This window comes from Ruditapes philippinarum, unplaced genomic scaffold (genome assembly GCF_026571515.1).
Source record: "Ruditapes philippinarum isolate M1 unplaced genomic scaffold, ASM2657151v2 ctg5576_1_1_1_1, whole genome shotgun sequence".
NCBI classification, from domain to species: domain Eukaryota; kingdom Metazoa; phylum Mollusca; class Bivalvia; order Venerida; family Veneridae; genus Ruditapes; species Ruditapes philippinarum.
In genome coordinates, this window is record NW_026854164.1 from 22670 (window position 1) to 38491 (window position 15822).

Consider the following 15822-nt stretch of genomic DNA (forward strand, 5'->3'; position numbering starts at 1 on the left):
CAAGATTGCATAGATTAGACTATAACAGCTATTACAGCATCCTTTGTACTTTAATTCATTGAAATCAGTAAATTTATTAGTGAATTACCACCAAGTAACTTTAAGGATCCATTGTAACTGTATTTCAGGGTATTATTAGATATAACTTTCAAAATCAATATCCAAAATATTCTTATATAATTCCCTTACCAAAACATAAAAATGAAATAAATTTTCCTATGAACGTTTGACTTCAATTTAAACTTATACATTCTTCAAGATTTAGAGCTTATATTTTCTACTGTTACAATTAACTTTGGATAAACAATTACATATTCCCTCAAGATTAAATTCATAATTATGTTGTTATCTACCAAAGTGTTATTCCGACTTTCAGTCATTTATATGGCATGCTAAAATGAAAGTGCTAACTTAGTCAAGTGACATAAATCAAATTGCATCAGACCAATAACATCAATCCAATGGCATCAGACAAATAACATCAATCCAATGGCATCAGACCAATAACATCAATCCAATGGCATCTGACCAATGACATCAATCCAATAGCATCATTCTTTAATTACAATGGAATAGACAGTGCTATAACTTGGTATCTCGCACAGCAGCCCTCGGTCTGTGTAACATCATGTCCTCCACAACCTGGTGCTCCTCGGCGCCCTCGTCATTAGCCTTGGCCACAGCTAAATGGATACACTGTACCCAGGGTTCAATGTTCTGTTGACCTTTGGCCTTGAATACATAATTCTGATCGGAAGTGAATATTTCGAATGCCTTTGGAATGTCACGTATACCTTTTCTCACAGCTTTAACACTCTGTATCTCTCTAACTGGTAATGTTTCTTTTCTCTGTAAAATGTAATATCAAATGAGCCGTGTCATGACAAAACCAACATAATGGGTTTGCGACCAGCATGTTTCCAGACCAGCCTGCGCATCCGCGCAGTCTGATCAGAATCCATGCTGTTCGCTTACAGACCCTATAACAAGTAAAGAAACTGATAGCGAAAATGTAATATCAAATGAGCCATGTCACCGCCTGCGCGGTCTGGATCCATGCTGGTCGAATACCCATTATGTTGGTTTTGTCGTGACACGGCTCAAATAAATAATGTATCCAGTATAACATTATCACAACATTATGGATGCTTTGGAAATTTAGTATAATTATCATTAATCGTCACCTTAGTGCAGTAACAGAATAAGTTCTACTATATTTTGATAGGAGTTAATCAGTTATTGCACTAAGCTGACATTTGTCTCTCACTGCTGACTCAGAAATAACAAGTACTATATAAGGAGAAATTGGTAATTACTTGTAAGTTACCTCCAAAAACCTGGTTTGTTGGACTAACTGTCAAGATATGACCAAAAACATGTTAAAATCAGCATAAGAAATCCACATAAAACCAAACTAACAAATAAACTTCGGATGGTAGCAGAGCTAAAATAGAATGACTAGTATATGCCTCACAAGTCTGCAAAATCTGTGCAGTTAGACCAAACACTTTACTGCTGGCAGCTACATGTAAATCTTATAACTTTTGTCCTCTAAAAAAAATACAAAACTTACATATTTGAAATTGGATGGAAGACATATCTGTAACTTAAGTCAAAGGCAAAAGTTTCAAATATGGCACAACATGTATTAAGTGACAAAATTTAACTCTTTCCTGTATTCAGAATTATATCTGCTTTTAATTCAATTGTCTAGTTGCATTTAGACTAATAATTTACAGCTATCTTCACATTTTTTATGTACATAATCTCCCTTACAGGCAATGATTGTTTCCTCTAAAATGTGTTTGTTTTTCTGGTTTTACAATGATTTTATCACATGTTTATTGGTCATATCCTGGCAGTCAATCTACAAAATAGACATTCCTGAATAACTAAACAGTATAATTACCAGTCTCTCTGAAAGTGACCAACTACTAATTGCAACATGATTTTTGAATCTGAAGAAAGAGATAAATGAGCATTAGACTCAATGTTTGAGGTCAACTGTCATGGAGAAATAACACCTTGTTTAAAAGACACTATCCCTCTACTGAGTTTTTATCCATTTGATTCAGTGAGAACTGTAAGGTATTTATACAACATCCAGAAAAGTTTTATTTTTACACCTCAAAAGCTTTTTATTTTTCATATACTGTTACAGTTTCCAATAAGTAATATTGCTCTATTACCTGAAACAACTGTAGTTTATGTTCCTTTTTATCAATTTGTATAGAGATTAAGTATTTTTTTATTGAAGTCAAAATACTACTTTGCCTATATTTGCTGTTTTTCTGACAGATTATTTTATATTCAATACTTCTTTCTTCATGTGATTAGCATGTAATACATGTATATTCAAAATGATGTAAAGTCATGTTTATCCTTTATAAATTAGGGGGAAAAACAATTGTTCCTGGGGCATAATGTGCCTGTCAAATGAAAAAAATTTACATTTGATTATTTGCCAATACTGTCAAATCTGACACCAATTCAAGTGTTAGGAAATGAAAAGGTTTTGCTTTTTTATCGACAGGTGGCCATTTTAAATAGATAAATTTGTCATATAATTTTGAAATTGGATAATAATTTGCTTGCTTTTAGAAACATCTTTCCTATATACATTTTTATATTCAAAAGTGACTTTTATCACTAGTTAATCACAGTATTTACAGACTCAGATTATTCAGAATACACTGAATGTGTATCCTTTTTATACATATAATTTAGTTTATTTTTAATCTAATCTATGCATAGTGTATATGTTTCATAATCATATGATGGATATACTGCTCACATTAAATGTTAATATCGTGAAATGTACATGTTGGCATCAGCTGGTAGCCTTGAGGTCAATAAAATGTTTAGTTTGTTTGCTTGTTAAGTCTAGTTTTAGGCACCATCTACCAGGTAATGTACTTACAGAATCACTTTTGTTGTAGCTAATCTGGGTACCAGACAATGTGAAATATCTTGTCTTCCAACGCTTTAAAAACTTCCATCTGCCCTTCTTTTCTTTTAGCTGACCCTGAATTTATACAAACAATGGATGTTACAAATAAAAGTCATCCCATCCTTTCCCATGCTATTTACCATAAAATACTTTATTTTTCTATAACTTTGTTAAATAACTTTTTAAATCATAAAATATGTAAAAATATTAATGGACTTGTCTATTTTTTAATCTGGACAAAAATATTCATCATTTTTATGGAAAATTCAGGAAACAAGAGCGATCAGTGATCACGTGTCGCCTCATGATGGCCAATTTCATGTTGGGACAAATTTTGTGACAGACGGACAGACAGACGGACAGTGCACAACTAGACTTGGTACTGATCATTCCTGTAAAGTTTTGATAAAATTGCACCAGTAGTTTATGAGGAGTAGTCTGGACAAGTTTTGTGTATCTGGCAACACACAGAAAAAAACACCTTTTTATCAAAGGGCCATAACTCGGCCAAATTCATTCAACCAGAAAATACGTGCAATATGGGCAAGGACTTGAGCTACAGATCAATCCTGTAAAGTTTCATTGAAATTGCATTAGTGGTATAAGAGAAGTAGTCCGGACAAACTTTAAATATAAAAATTATTAAAGGGCCATAACTCTGACAAAAGTCATTGAACCGGAAAATGTTGACAATGTGCACAACTAAACTTGGTACTGATCATTTCTGTAAAGTTTGGATGAAATTGCACCAGTAGTTTATGAGGAGTAGTCCGGACAGGTAGTTTTTGTGTATCTGGCAACACACAGAAAAAAACACCTTTTTATCAAAGGGCCATAACTCGGCCAAAATCATTCAACCGGAAAACCCGTGCAATATGCGCAAGGACTTGAGCTACAGATCAATCCTGTAAAGTTTCATTGAAATTGCATTAGTCATATAAGAGAAGTAGTCCGGACAAACTTTAAAAATAAAAATTATTAAAGGGCCATAACTCTGACAAAAATCATTGAACCGGAAAATGCTGACAATGTGCACATCTAGACTTGGTACTGATCATTTCTGTAAAGTTTGGATGAAATTGCACCAGTAGTTTATGAGGCGTAGTCCGGACAGGTAGTTTTTGTGTATCTGGCAACACAGAAAAAAACACCTTTTTATCAAAGGGCCATAACTCGGCCAAAAATCATTCAACCGGAAAACCCGTGCAATATGCGCAAGGACTTGAGCTACAGATCAATCCTGTAAAGTTTCATTGAAATTGCATTAGTCATATAAGAGAAGTAGTCCGGACAAACTTTAAAAATAAAAATTATTAAAGGGCCATAACTCTGACAAAAATCATTGAACCGGAAAATGCTGACAATATGCACAACTAGACTTGGTAGCAACAGTAGTTTATGAGGAGTAGTCCGGACAAGTTTTGTGACAGACGGACAAAAAGACACACAGACGGACGGACAGACGACGGAGAAGTGATCCCTATTATGTCGCCACTACTTCGTAGAGGCGACACAAAAATGTACTGACTAAATTATTATGATATAGTGCAGACCATGATCAGATGGGATAAAGTGAAGACTGATTATGGTCTAAACTGGTCACATAGATAGATTATGTAAACAGACACCAGCATGCTAAAGGTTAATAAACATTTCATTAACCAAATTTTCAGACATTTTATCTACAACATCAATTAACATAGTCCTTTATTCTATAATTTCAGTTAATTAGCTTAAAATTCCATTCATACAAGTCAATACCAGCTATACACTTAACTTCTGAACACAAATATCAATTGAAATTGTATAATTATCGATTAAAATACAGTTTGTACACATGTACTTGTATACAAATTTTTGTTTAATTTACAAGTGAACATGCAAACATGCATGGTATCTAAAAGTATCTTTGGTTTAAGCACAGTTTTTGTTTAAAAAAAAAATTTCATTAAGCAAGCTGAAAACAAATACATATTTTGCAGAGAAAAATAAAGATGAGGCAGCATACATAATTGTCTAAAAAAAGTCAATTATGTATCTTATTTAAGGCTGCATGCGTCACAATGGATCACAATGTTTTGTACATGTATACATGTATAAAGATCTAGCCATTATGACTGTGACACTTTTAGTCTGGCATCCATACAAAAGTTTCAAGATAGCCTTTACATAAAATGTATATCATTTTCTGTTAAATAAGCCTGGGCTTGGATGAAGCATATGTAAACACTATGCCTAACATGAGCTCCTCTAAGTTAAATCTAATAATCCTTTTATAAGTGTCAGCTTTCATCATATACTAGACCTGTCAGAAATTGCATTTTGCACTATTCTCAATATCGACAGTGTAGAACTATAAGCCTGTAAAGAAGTTACTCAAAGTATAGGACCTACATGTATATGTCCATTATGTGACACATTTGTATAATCACAGATAACAAGTGTGTGAAGTTTTAACCTATTCCCTTCAGTAGTTTTGGAGATACCAACTTGCATGTAAAACATAACAAGCGTGTGATGGCAAATCTAACGTCAGGTTGAGTACAATAGCTCTAACTAATCTTTGTAAAGCCAAGCTAAAAGTATACTGAATGTATACCTATTAAAATGGTTTTGGTCACTAGCTTTAAACTGCTTGTTATTCACAGAGATAGGTATAAATCCCACATGGGGCTTTTTTTCTGTAAGGAAGCTATCAGGCTAACTTGTAAGAGATACTTCCTTGCTTGTGTAAGAGAGTGAGATAAATGTGCAACCTGACATGGACTTGAACCCCTGACCCTTGGAATACCATTTCACAGCTCTAAAGACTAAGCTCTCTGGCCTATAACACATTTTTCGTCCCTTTAGCAGTGAACAGTTTTAAACTATGAAGCTTGAAATAATGCATATAATGAACATCAGGGTCTTCTACTACAAATACATTTAGAATATAGCCATATGCCCATAAAATTGTCAGTGTTACTTAAAATGAAACTAATACTTAAAACTAGAACTATCGCTGAATGCGATTCATACCCCCACCAATGTCCTTGACAGAAGACGACTTGGAAAGGTGATTAAGGGAATAACTTAAGTGGCACAAATACATAAAAAGAAATTATCTCTGGTGAAAAAAAGACTAATTGTACAGGTAATAGTATAAATATATATTATCAAATCATGTTCGAAACAGTTACAAATAACCTTTCATTTTCCCGATGTACTAAACATTTTATTTATAAGTCAATTTTTGACCTTCAAGTGTGGCCTTGACCTTAATCTGGCACAAGGGTTAAGATGGGTTTTGCATATCGCCCAGTTGGGGTGAATATTTGAGTAAAATTTGAAGAAAATCCTTCCATTAGTAAAGAATTTATAGAGCGGACACAACATATTGCCTAGTATTGATGGTATGTAAATTTGAAGACTTAAAAAGGGGCATAACTTTGTCAAAATGCAATACAGAGTAATGAAACTTGACCTGCACATCCCCTTGTTGAGGTGAACATTTGAGCCAAGATTGAAGAAAATCTTTCAATTAGTGTAGGACTTACAGAGCGGACACGACATACTGTGTAATATTTGATTGTTTGATATTTGACCTTCAATTGTGACCTTGACCTTGAGCTGACACATGGGCAACATGGGTTCTGCACATCCCCTTGTTGAGGTGAACATTTGAGCCAAGTTTGAAGAAAATCTTTCAATTAGTGTAGGACTTACAGAGCGGACACAACATATTGTGTAATATTTGATTGTTTGATATTTGACCTTCAATTGTGACCTTGACCTTGAGCTGACACATGGGCAACATGGGTTCTGCACATCCCCTTGTTGAGGTGAACATTTGAGCCAAGTTTGAAGAAAATCTTTCAATTAGTGTAGGACTTACAGAGCGGACACAACATACTGTCTAATATTTGATTGTGTTTGATATTTGACCTTCAATTGTGACCTTGACCTTGAGCTGACACATGGGCAACATGGGTTCTGCACATCCCCTTGTTGAGGTGAACATTTAAGCCAAGTTTGAAGAAAATCCTTCAAATGGTGTAGGAATTATAGAGCGGACACGAAAATGGAGACGGACCGACCGACGCGACAAAGCGGACCATTATAGCCCCCCCCACACTGACGCGACAAAGCGATTCCATTACAGCCCCCCCACATTTTGTGGTGGGGGTATAATAACAAAGAAAATTATCATTGATAAGTATATAGCACCTTTTCTCATCAGTTACTTACAGCTATAACAGGGTTGCCATCTGGCATCAATTCTGACATCTTCTCTGGATGGTTACACATAAAACATGCCCAGTATTTCTTCACTGCGTTAAACTCAAACACATCAAAGTATCGCACATTGTGCATCTCTTGTAACAAAGCATCTTGGTCCTAGTGAACACAATGATATAATTTATGTATCATGCTCAACAATAGACTCAATAAAATACTGGGAATCACTTAGGAAAGTATAATCAGAATCACTTCGTATGAAAACTGTTTTTTTTTTAGTACCAACTAAAAATAAAATTTAATAAATCCAATTTTGACAAACAGATAAATTCGGTTTTCTGTGAAAAAAATTTAATAAAGTCAATAAACTGCCCTAACAATGGTCATCTGCTGTCCATAGCCAGGGGTCATTCGAATTAACTCCCTAAGAGCTATACTGACCTAAAGCACTGGTCCATGCAACATTGTTGCCACAAAAATTGTTTAAAAAAAACCCACAAAATAGGCTCTTAATACATGTAATTATGTCATTTATGACTGAAATTTTTTAAGACATGCCTTATTGTTATATATAAAAAAACAAGAATGACCAGTCAAAACTATTCTGTATAATCAACAAATAATATCAGACTTGCTTCATTATAATGAACATGCATTACATTGATAGCTAAATGTTTGATACCTTAGCCATACATGCCATAACGTCCCGGATGCCCGGGATTGTCCCGGAAATTGGATGTCTGTCCCGGAGATGTCCCGGGCATCGATTTGATCCCGGAAAAAAAAATCATGATATTTGGCAAAATTTTCTTAAAATAAATCTCGCACATTTCACCTCTAGATCGTAAAACATAATCTGACCTGGTACACATAATACACAGGAACTTTGACACTTACAAGTTTACAATATACAGCCCCCCAATTATCGACTGTCGATTCCCCTCGGCAATAGATTCTTCATGCATCGGCAATTAACATTCTCTGTTGAATTCGGCAGCGTTTAATGGTCGGGTTAATTAATTGTTTACGGCCCTAAACAATTATCGTTAATCCCCGATAATCATTAATTTTTAGATCAATCGCTAACTTGCCGAAAGTCTAATTATTACAAACAATGTAAATATATCTATCAAATAAAAAAATTAAAGGTGTCAAATAAATCACCTTGCTGTGTTTGTTTTTATGACTGGAAGAATTGCATTACGTGACATGTAGTAATTAACATGACTTTAAGATATAACGGGTGAACAACATGGCTGCGCCCATTCACCGGGTTTATAACTTACAACTTACTTGCTTTTAGGGAATAATAAATTAAATAAAGAAATACTTTTAAAATGATAAATATGTCGACCTAAAAGACAACTTATAAAACTAGTAAGTTAACTGTTTATCATTAAAATTCAGGAGAAAGTCGTCCTAATTTAATAACGTTATACGATTGACACCCCCCCCCCCTTTTCCACAACTGCCTACACATCCATTATTGCCGCGATGAAAAGTGTCCCGGAAAGCTGTCCAAAAATTATGGCATGTATGCCTTAGCAATAGGGAATGCTAAATGTTTGTTACCTTAGCAACAGGGAATGATGAAGTAACGAGAGTGAGATAACCGCTGTTGCCTTTCTCCGGGTATAAAGCATCCCAGCATGCCTTCAAACTGCTCACGTTATAATCCTGCTGACTCAAAGCCGACTGTGACTGGGCCTAAAATAGCACAGATTGTCACTATTAGATAAGTCAAGACAAATTGCACTTAATTGGTACATAGAAATAGACCAGGAGTTTCACCAACTTGCACATTAGCTGTACATGCTATTCTAATGATTTTATAAAGGAAATAATTTTTCATCATCGCAAATTTTCTGCTTGAGATAATGGAAATGATTTTCAGCATTTAGCATGTGTACAACATGTAGTTTGAATTAAATGCTTAAAGGAATTCCAGTGAGGTCCAAAACCATAAAACACAAGAAAAAAGTATTCTGGAAAAACAAAGGGAGCGAAAGAATTGAATTTTTGGACACAAGTTATTGGTCCAGTCCTAAAATGAAACAATAATCTCGAAAACAATACTCACAGAACATTTATTCTGTTATTAAAAAATAGAATACGATATATAAGTGATATATAAACTTTGACAAACAATTTCTAAAAATAGACATACCTGAACAGCTAAGAACATGAGATGTATCCATGTTTTTGGTAGTTTTGTATTCAATGTAAAGAACTGTTTACCGTATAAACAATGTTTCCCATTTATTCCACACTGAAAGTTCAGTCTTACATACCGTTTATGTCGGCCATCTGAAACATTTATATTTTTGTTGAACAAATGATAAACATTGATTAACATTTTATGATAAATTAATAAATGGGTGGGACATGGGTGGAAAAGAATAAAATTATGTAATGTTTAAATTCTTCTCCACCAAAAATATTAACTGAACTATACATGTAGGTTTTTTGTTTTATTGATTTAAATGAAGAATAAAAAAGAAAAACAAATGAACAAAACAAAATAATCATAGGGTTCAGGCAGCAGCCATGTATATAAAATTATATAAACGATTATCCAATGAAAAGCTATGTTACAAATGTGCAGTATTTATATAAATATATATATGTATGTTAACAGGAATGAGATTATAGAAAATCTTCTCACCAACAATGCTGCATTTAGCTGGAAGAGGTATTCTGGCCGACAAACTGCTGATAAAGTTACGTATCGTACTTAAATGCTTCTCACAAAAATGCTGCACCCCATCTCGAACTGGTTCCGGCTGATAAATAAAAGAAAAATATATATGAATAAATCATATTGTAGTTTTTACAGTAACAAAAATAATAAGATTATATCATCACCCTAGTGCAGTAACGGGTTAACTCCTTATGTAATCTAATAAGAGTTAACCCCTTACTGCAGTAAGGTGATGATATATTTAATATATAATTATATACAATAAATTAAATCTTAAAGAACTATCAGTGTTAAAATCAAGGTCTACTCAACTAGAATAGTCAGGTTGGCCAGTACATCTTTTCAGTCGGACATTGAATTATAATGTTCATAGCTATTTTCAACTACTAGTACATGTATTCTAATCAAAAAGAAAAGTGTGTGTAAGCTTCATATGTTATCCACGGTCATAATACATAGTTATATGAAGCTTGATGCTGATGTGGATGTATGCAGGTACATTATTCACAGGAAAACCTCTCTGACTACATATTTTGAGGGTTTGAGCTTGAATCTCTACTACTGGCAATTAAACTTTGACAGACTATCAGATAAGATACAGAGTAACTATATAAATGTTCTACATCTAGTATGTTGAAGAACAATCTGATACTTCTGGAATTTAAAATAGTTGTCCTTGTAGAGGGAAGAGTCATCATTCTGTACACTATTCTCAAAAAGCAAATGCATAACAATAGCTCTTCTGAAGGAGTTACATGTACCTCCTTATTTAAGAAGTCATTTTTGTATATCAAATGAAGACATAACTATATACATGTAAAGCTTTGCTATAAAATGTTGTGAAAAAAGTATTCCAACTAATATTTATCACTTTCAAGTCGGCGACCTGGAACTAACCAGTACTGGTGTTATATGAGGAATGTGGTCATTAAACAAGTAGGGCTTAAATCCATGATTCTTTGGTTGAGAGCCAAATGATTAAATCAAACAGCCACAACTCTTTTATAATTGTAAGATATTAAACCTACATTTGAACAATATTGCAACAATACATACTGGCAATCCAGAATGACTGCTCAATGTGAGGGCACTGTTTAATGATGCTCTGTCCAAAGTAGAGGCGGGACTTACAGGTCGATCATTTAACGCTCGGACATTTGATGAACTATTTCTGGAATATAGAAACATAAATTCACACTTTGTAAAAGTATGATGTCACAAATAACATTAGATATATTATCGTTTTTAACTATTTCAAATGAGCTTGAAAAATATATATTACCAATATTATCATTCCTTCAAATCTCAGACATGAATTACAGATTTTGTAGCTGCAAATCTATGATGTTTTATTTGAAGATAAATATATGCATTAATGCAATTTTTACTTATGTTAACATTTCATTAGGGAAACATTGCAGATTATTTAAGAGTACATGTATAGAACTTGTACAGATTCAAGAAATACTTGATAGGTTGGCTTGAATAAGGCAGAAGTACTGCAGATAATTTGCGCTTAAAAAAGCCAATTAATCCATTAAACAACATGTCAATCAATAATGTGTTTTTCAAATTTTTGAAAAATTATTTTCTTTTATGAAAATGAAAGGAAATGTTGAAAATAAACATATACATGTATTTTCCAGAGTAACTCACATAAATTCTGAAAATTTACTTAAATTTTGAAAATTCACTGAAATTTTGAAAATTCACTGAAATTTTGAAAATTTACTAAAATTTTTAAAAATAACCTAAATTTTCAATATTAATTGTACAAACATTCAACAAACAGCAACATTGATATATACACTGTACCTGGAAGCTTTAGAAAGACTTTGTTGACTTGACCTAGTACTATTGGATTGTTGTTGTTGTCTTACACCAACCACGTTGCTAGGATACGCAGGGTTACCAACGGTGATGATCGTGACCGTTCCTTCAGTCTGACTTGACACAGATCTCATTTCCTTCTGACCACAACTGTTGTATATCAATAATGTAATTAGTATGGTTATTAAGATGTATTAAAGTGATACTTTAACTAAACTAGAAACAAGGCTCATGCTTTTCATGCCTTTCTATGACATACTGGTTACACACTATAATTGCCACAATATTTGGTACATCAAGACACAGGAGTGCAATAAAAAAAATGTTACACTAGTGTTCAAACAATGCAATGTAACATGTCATCATTTGCAATACATAAATTTAGCATAAAAGATTGCTTATGTAAGCATAGTTAACGAAAATTCAACCTTTTATTATTGTAAACCTTTCTTATTTTGGATATGTGAAATCTGTGAAGGTTCATTATTAAATTTGTTGACATCATTGAAGAAAACAATATTTTGCTCATCAGAGGTTTGCATAATATAAAAAGAATATCATATTTGTGTAGGTTCATTACTAAATTTATTTAAATCATTGAAGAAAACAATATTTTGCTCGCCAGAGATTCGCGTAATATGATTTTATTCAACTCATTCAATAAATTTAATATTGAACCTACACTCATTCAATATCAACTATAATATAACCACTTACTATTTTTTATGATCATCTTTCAACTGATGTACGAGTATTCTTACAGCACTTGAGCCACACTGCGATAATTTACTGATTTCCGTGATGTTGTCCGCCAGTAAATTGTGATGTAGCAGTCCAAGTGCTTTTATTTCTTGTAATATCACAACCAGAGCTGATTGGTCGCTCAGCGTAGATAATAATGACACTAAATAGTTCATAGTTTTAACTGCATGTACCTAATAAAATAAAACATAAAAACAAAATATATTTATCATTCTTATCAATACTTGTTTAAAAATTTAATATTGTTATAGTTTTAAATATTTTGCTTATACTTAAAGAAGTGGTTGTTGTATTTTTAAGTCATATGAATCTGTAAATGTCACATGGAGATTTTCCATCTATACTAGTGGAGGTGTCCTTCAGTGCCTTAGTTCTAGCACAAGCTGTCACTCACGTAGAACCACCGACATTCTGGAAGCTAGAAGGATAGCATCCTCACAGGAAAGAATCAAAAGTCCCTGACCAGATTCAATCTCACAGTAGTGAGAGGCAAGAGAAATTAAGTTGGTGACGGTAACCACTTGGCCATGACGGCCCAAATATACCTAAAACGATGAAAACAAAAGATAATGCACCCATTTGTCAAACTTTAAAGTAAAAGCTTTGAGTATCTTTAAACTTTTAGCTAGCTTTTGTATTGTTTGACAAATCCAAGCACATGCTTATATTGTTTTAAATAGAATTTTATGTGCTATATAAGGTAATCAAACTTCCATAACAACATCTGTAGAACAATATCTTCCTTCCTAGTGATTGTTTTTCATCTCTATAAAGTTTTATTTAAAGTTAATGCCATTATGTGTTAAAGGCCTTTAAAACTGCAATCTTCAGCCATTATGAGCATCTTTAAGTGTTTCCAGCCATGTCTGAACAGATGCAAGTGAATTTTTACCACTCACATGTGACACAAAAACATGACTTGACAACTCATCTGTGACACACAAAATCATTATTTTTGACGACTCAGAAAATCATTACTTAACCACTAACCTGTTACCACTCACCTGTGATACACAAAATCATTATTTGAACACAAACCTGTGACACATTTTTTTTTTTTTAAATGCGTTTATTTAAGGTCGCCGCCGGAAAGCCCATATGGGCGACCATACACTCAAGTCGGGCCATCCAAGAGCGTCCCGCCAAGATTTTTTCGTCGATTTTTTTCCAGCTTTTATTGGTGGAAGAAGACCACAGGTGCCCCTCCGGGCATTATTTCAGGCACGAGCGGGCACCTGGGTAGAAGCACCGAACTTCCGTAAGCCAGCTGGATGGCTTCCTCACATGAAAGAACCTGTGACACACAAAATCATTACTTGACCACCTGTGACACACAAATACATAACTTGACCACTCACCTGTGACACACAAAATCATAACTTGACCACTCACCTGAGACACAAAAAATCATAACTTGACCACTCACTTGTGACTTACAAAATCATCATTTGAACACTCACCTGTGACACAGTTCCTATTGCACCAATAATTTGTACCACCTGGTGTATATATACAGGTTGTTGTTCAGCTATTTCCTTCAATGATGTCACATGATCAACAAACACGACTGGATTGGCTGTTGCCATGTCAACAAACATTGTAAGTATCAATGGAAGTAAGGTGCTTACAGAGATATATTTACAAAAAAGTGATATGTGTTTCTCCAGGACCTAAAAATAGAAAAAGAAGATACATGTATAAAGAAGAGGGTCATCAAGCCCATAAAAGTAGTTTAACAAAATTCCATACATTATGCCTATATTTAATATTATAAGCTAACCAATGATTACTTGTTTTTATGTAACCCAAGATAATCTATATGACATACTGGGCATGTAAGTGGAAAATTAAAGAAATTTTTTTTTCATGCAAGTAGTAAACATGTGTAAAAATAAATGTAAATTTCTAATCATCAGTGACATATAATTTATATCATTTCATAACAAAGATTGTGGCAACATGGCTGAGTGGTCAATTCTTGGATTATCAAAACTTATACACACCCTGGGTTTTGATTTTGCTATCATTCCGAACACTTGTAAAAGACTAACACGTTCAGACACCCCGCACTGTTCCACCATTGCCACCAGCTCATCCACATGTTGTATAACTGGGTCAGAGTTCTGGGTAAAAATCTGAGGTAGCACGCGAGCCAAAGCACACTTTCCTGAAAATATAAAAAGTATGATTGTTTAATATCACTTTGTCTTAAGACAATACTTTTATTCATCAATCTCATACCATGAGGTGTCCAACATATAACTTTCAGTACCAATTTTTTATACCGGTATAAGGATCTACAAGCACAAGTGTTTAAGGCCTCACACATTTGAGCAACTTTTAGTGAGCCACTTTCAATTCAATTATACTGCACACTGTCAATTTTTTTGTAACACAGAACTCTGTATTTCAACATGTTCAAATTATTCCACACAAAAATCTTTCACACATAAAATTTAATGTAACATTATGAATGACTGTAATTTCTCTACATTGTATAAAACTATACAAATTCTTATCACATAAAAATATAATAAACTTAACAAGATAAAAACTCTATGTATATAAATTATATATTTTTGCAGAGTAAAAATTATGTAACTATTTTTGGTTATAATTATGATAGGCAGTAACTCTAACAATCATGTTGCCTTATTTAGACCAGATGAAATCAAGGAAATACTTGATAAGCTACATAATTTTAGTTAACTTATTATATAACAATGAGTAATTATATTTAGACTAGTATAGTTTCTTAATAACCAAATCAACTTGGGCATTCAGTTTCTTAATAATTATCATTTGAGGAAAAATTTTAAGGCCTTTAAATAAATGACAGACCATGCAATTTAAATATTTTTATGATTATAAAGCAGACAATTATAAATATTTAATTTTATTCATTTATATGATAAAAAAGTGATGAAAATGTTTCTATTAGAAGGGCCTCAATCAATTTTGAATAGATCTACCCCAGTTATTTAGCTCTGTTCCATTTTTTTTTAATAATTTATTTCATTTGCAGGGCTTAAACATTTTAATTATTTCTATCAGCTGATAACTCTATTTTGACACTTTCTTATTAATTTGAATGCTGGCATGATAAAAACAACACTTTAAATGCTATTTCCCTATTTTTTTACATTGACATTTTGAATTCTTTAAGATAAATATTCAATTTTTCAGTCCTTGAAATAAAAAGAAAACTAGATCTTCTAAAATTAACTTATCATTTCCTATTCATATCTTCTTTTAACATTTGAAGGGTTATAATACACTTTTTTTATTTTTAATGCCACTGACAATGTTAATGTCTTTTGGCATCATTTATTAATAATGTTATGGGTTTCTTTCTCATGTC

General features: G+C 33.1%; 1 protein-coding gene across 1 annotated transcript in view; it reads right to left on the reverse strand.

Moving 5' to 3' along the window:
• Nucleotides 1–435: 435 nt before the first annotated feature.
• LOC132739222 (ventricular zone-expressed PH domain-containing protein 1-like) overlaps nt 436–15822 on the reverse strand; it is a 33488-nt gene continuing 18101 nt past the window's right edge. Inside the window, exons 5-15 of the mRNA XM_060726884.1 lie at nt 14465–14628; nt 13922–14131; nt 12417–12634; nt 11685–11849; nt 10926–11040; nt 9834–9951; nt 9336–9475; nt 8741–8875; nt 7178–7327; nt 2921–3025; nt 436–849 (exon numbers count right to left, since the gene is read on the reverse strand). Coding sequence (XP_060582867.1) covers nt 583–849; nt 2921–3025; nt 7178–7327; nt 8741–8875; nt 9336–9475; nt 9834–9951; nt 10926–11040; nt 11685–11849; nt 12417–12634; nt 13922–14131; nt 14465–14628 — 1787 coding nt within the window. The 3' untranslated portion in view covers nt 436–582. The remainder of the gene's footprint in view (nt 850–2920; nt 3026–7177; nt 7328–8740; nt 8876–9335; nt 9476–9833; nt 9952–10925; nt 11041–11684; nt 11850–12416; nt 12635–13921; nt 14132–14464; nt 14629–15822) is intronic.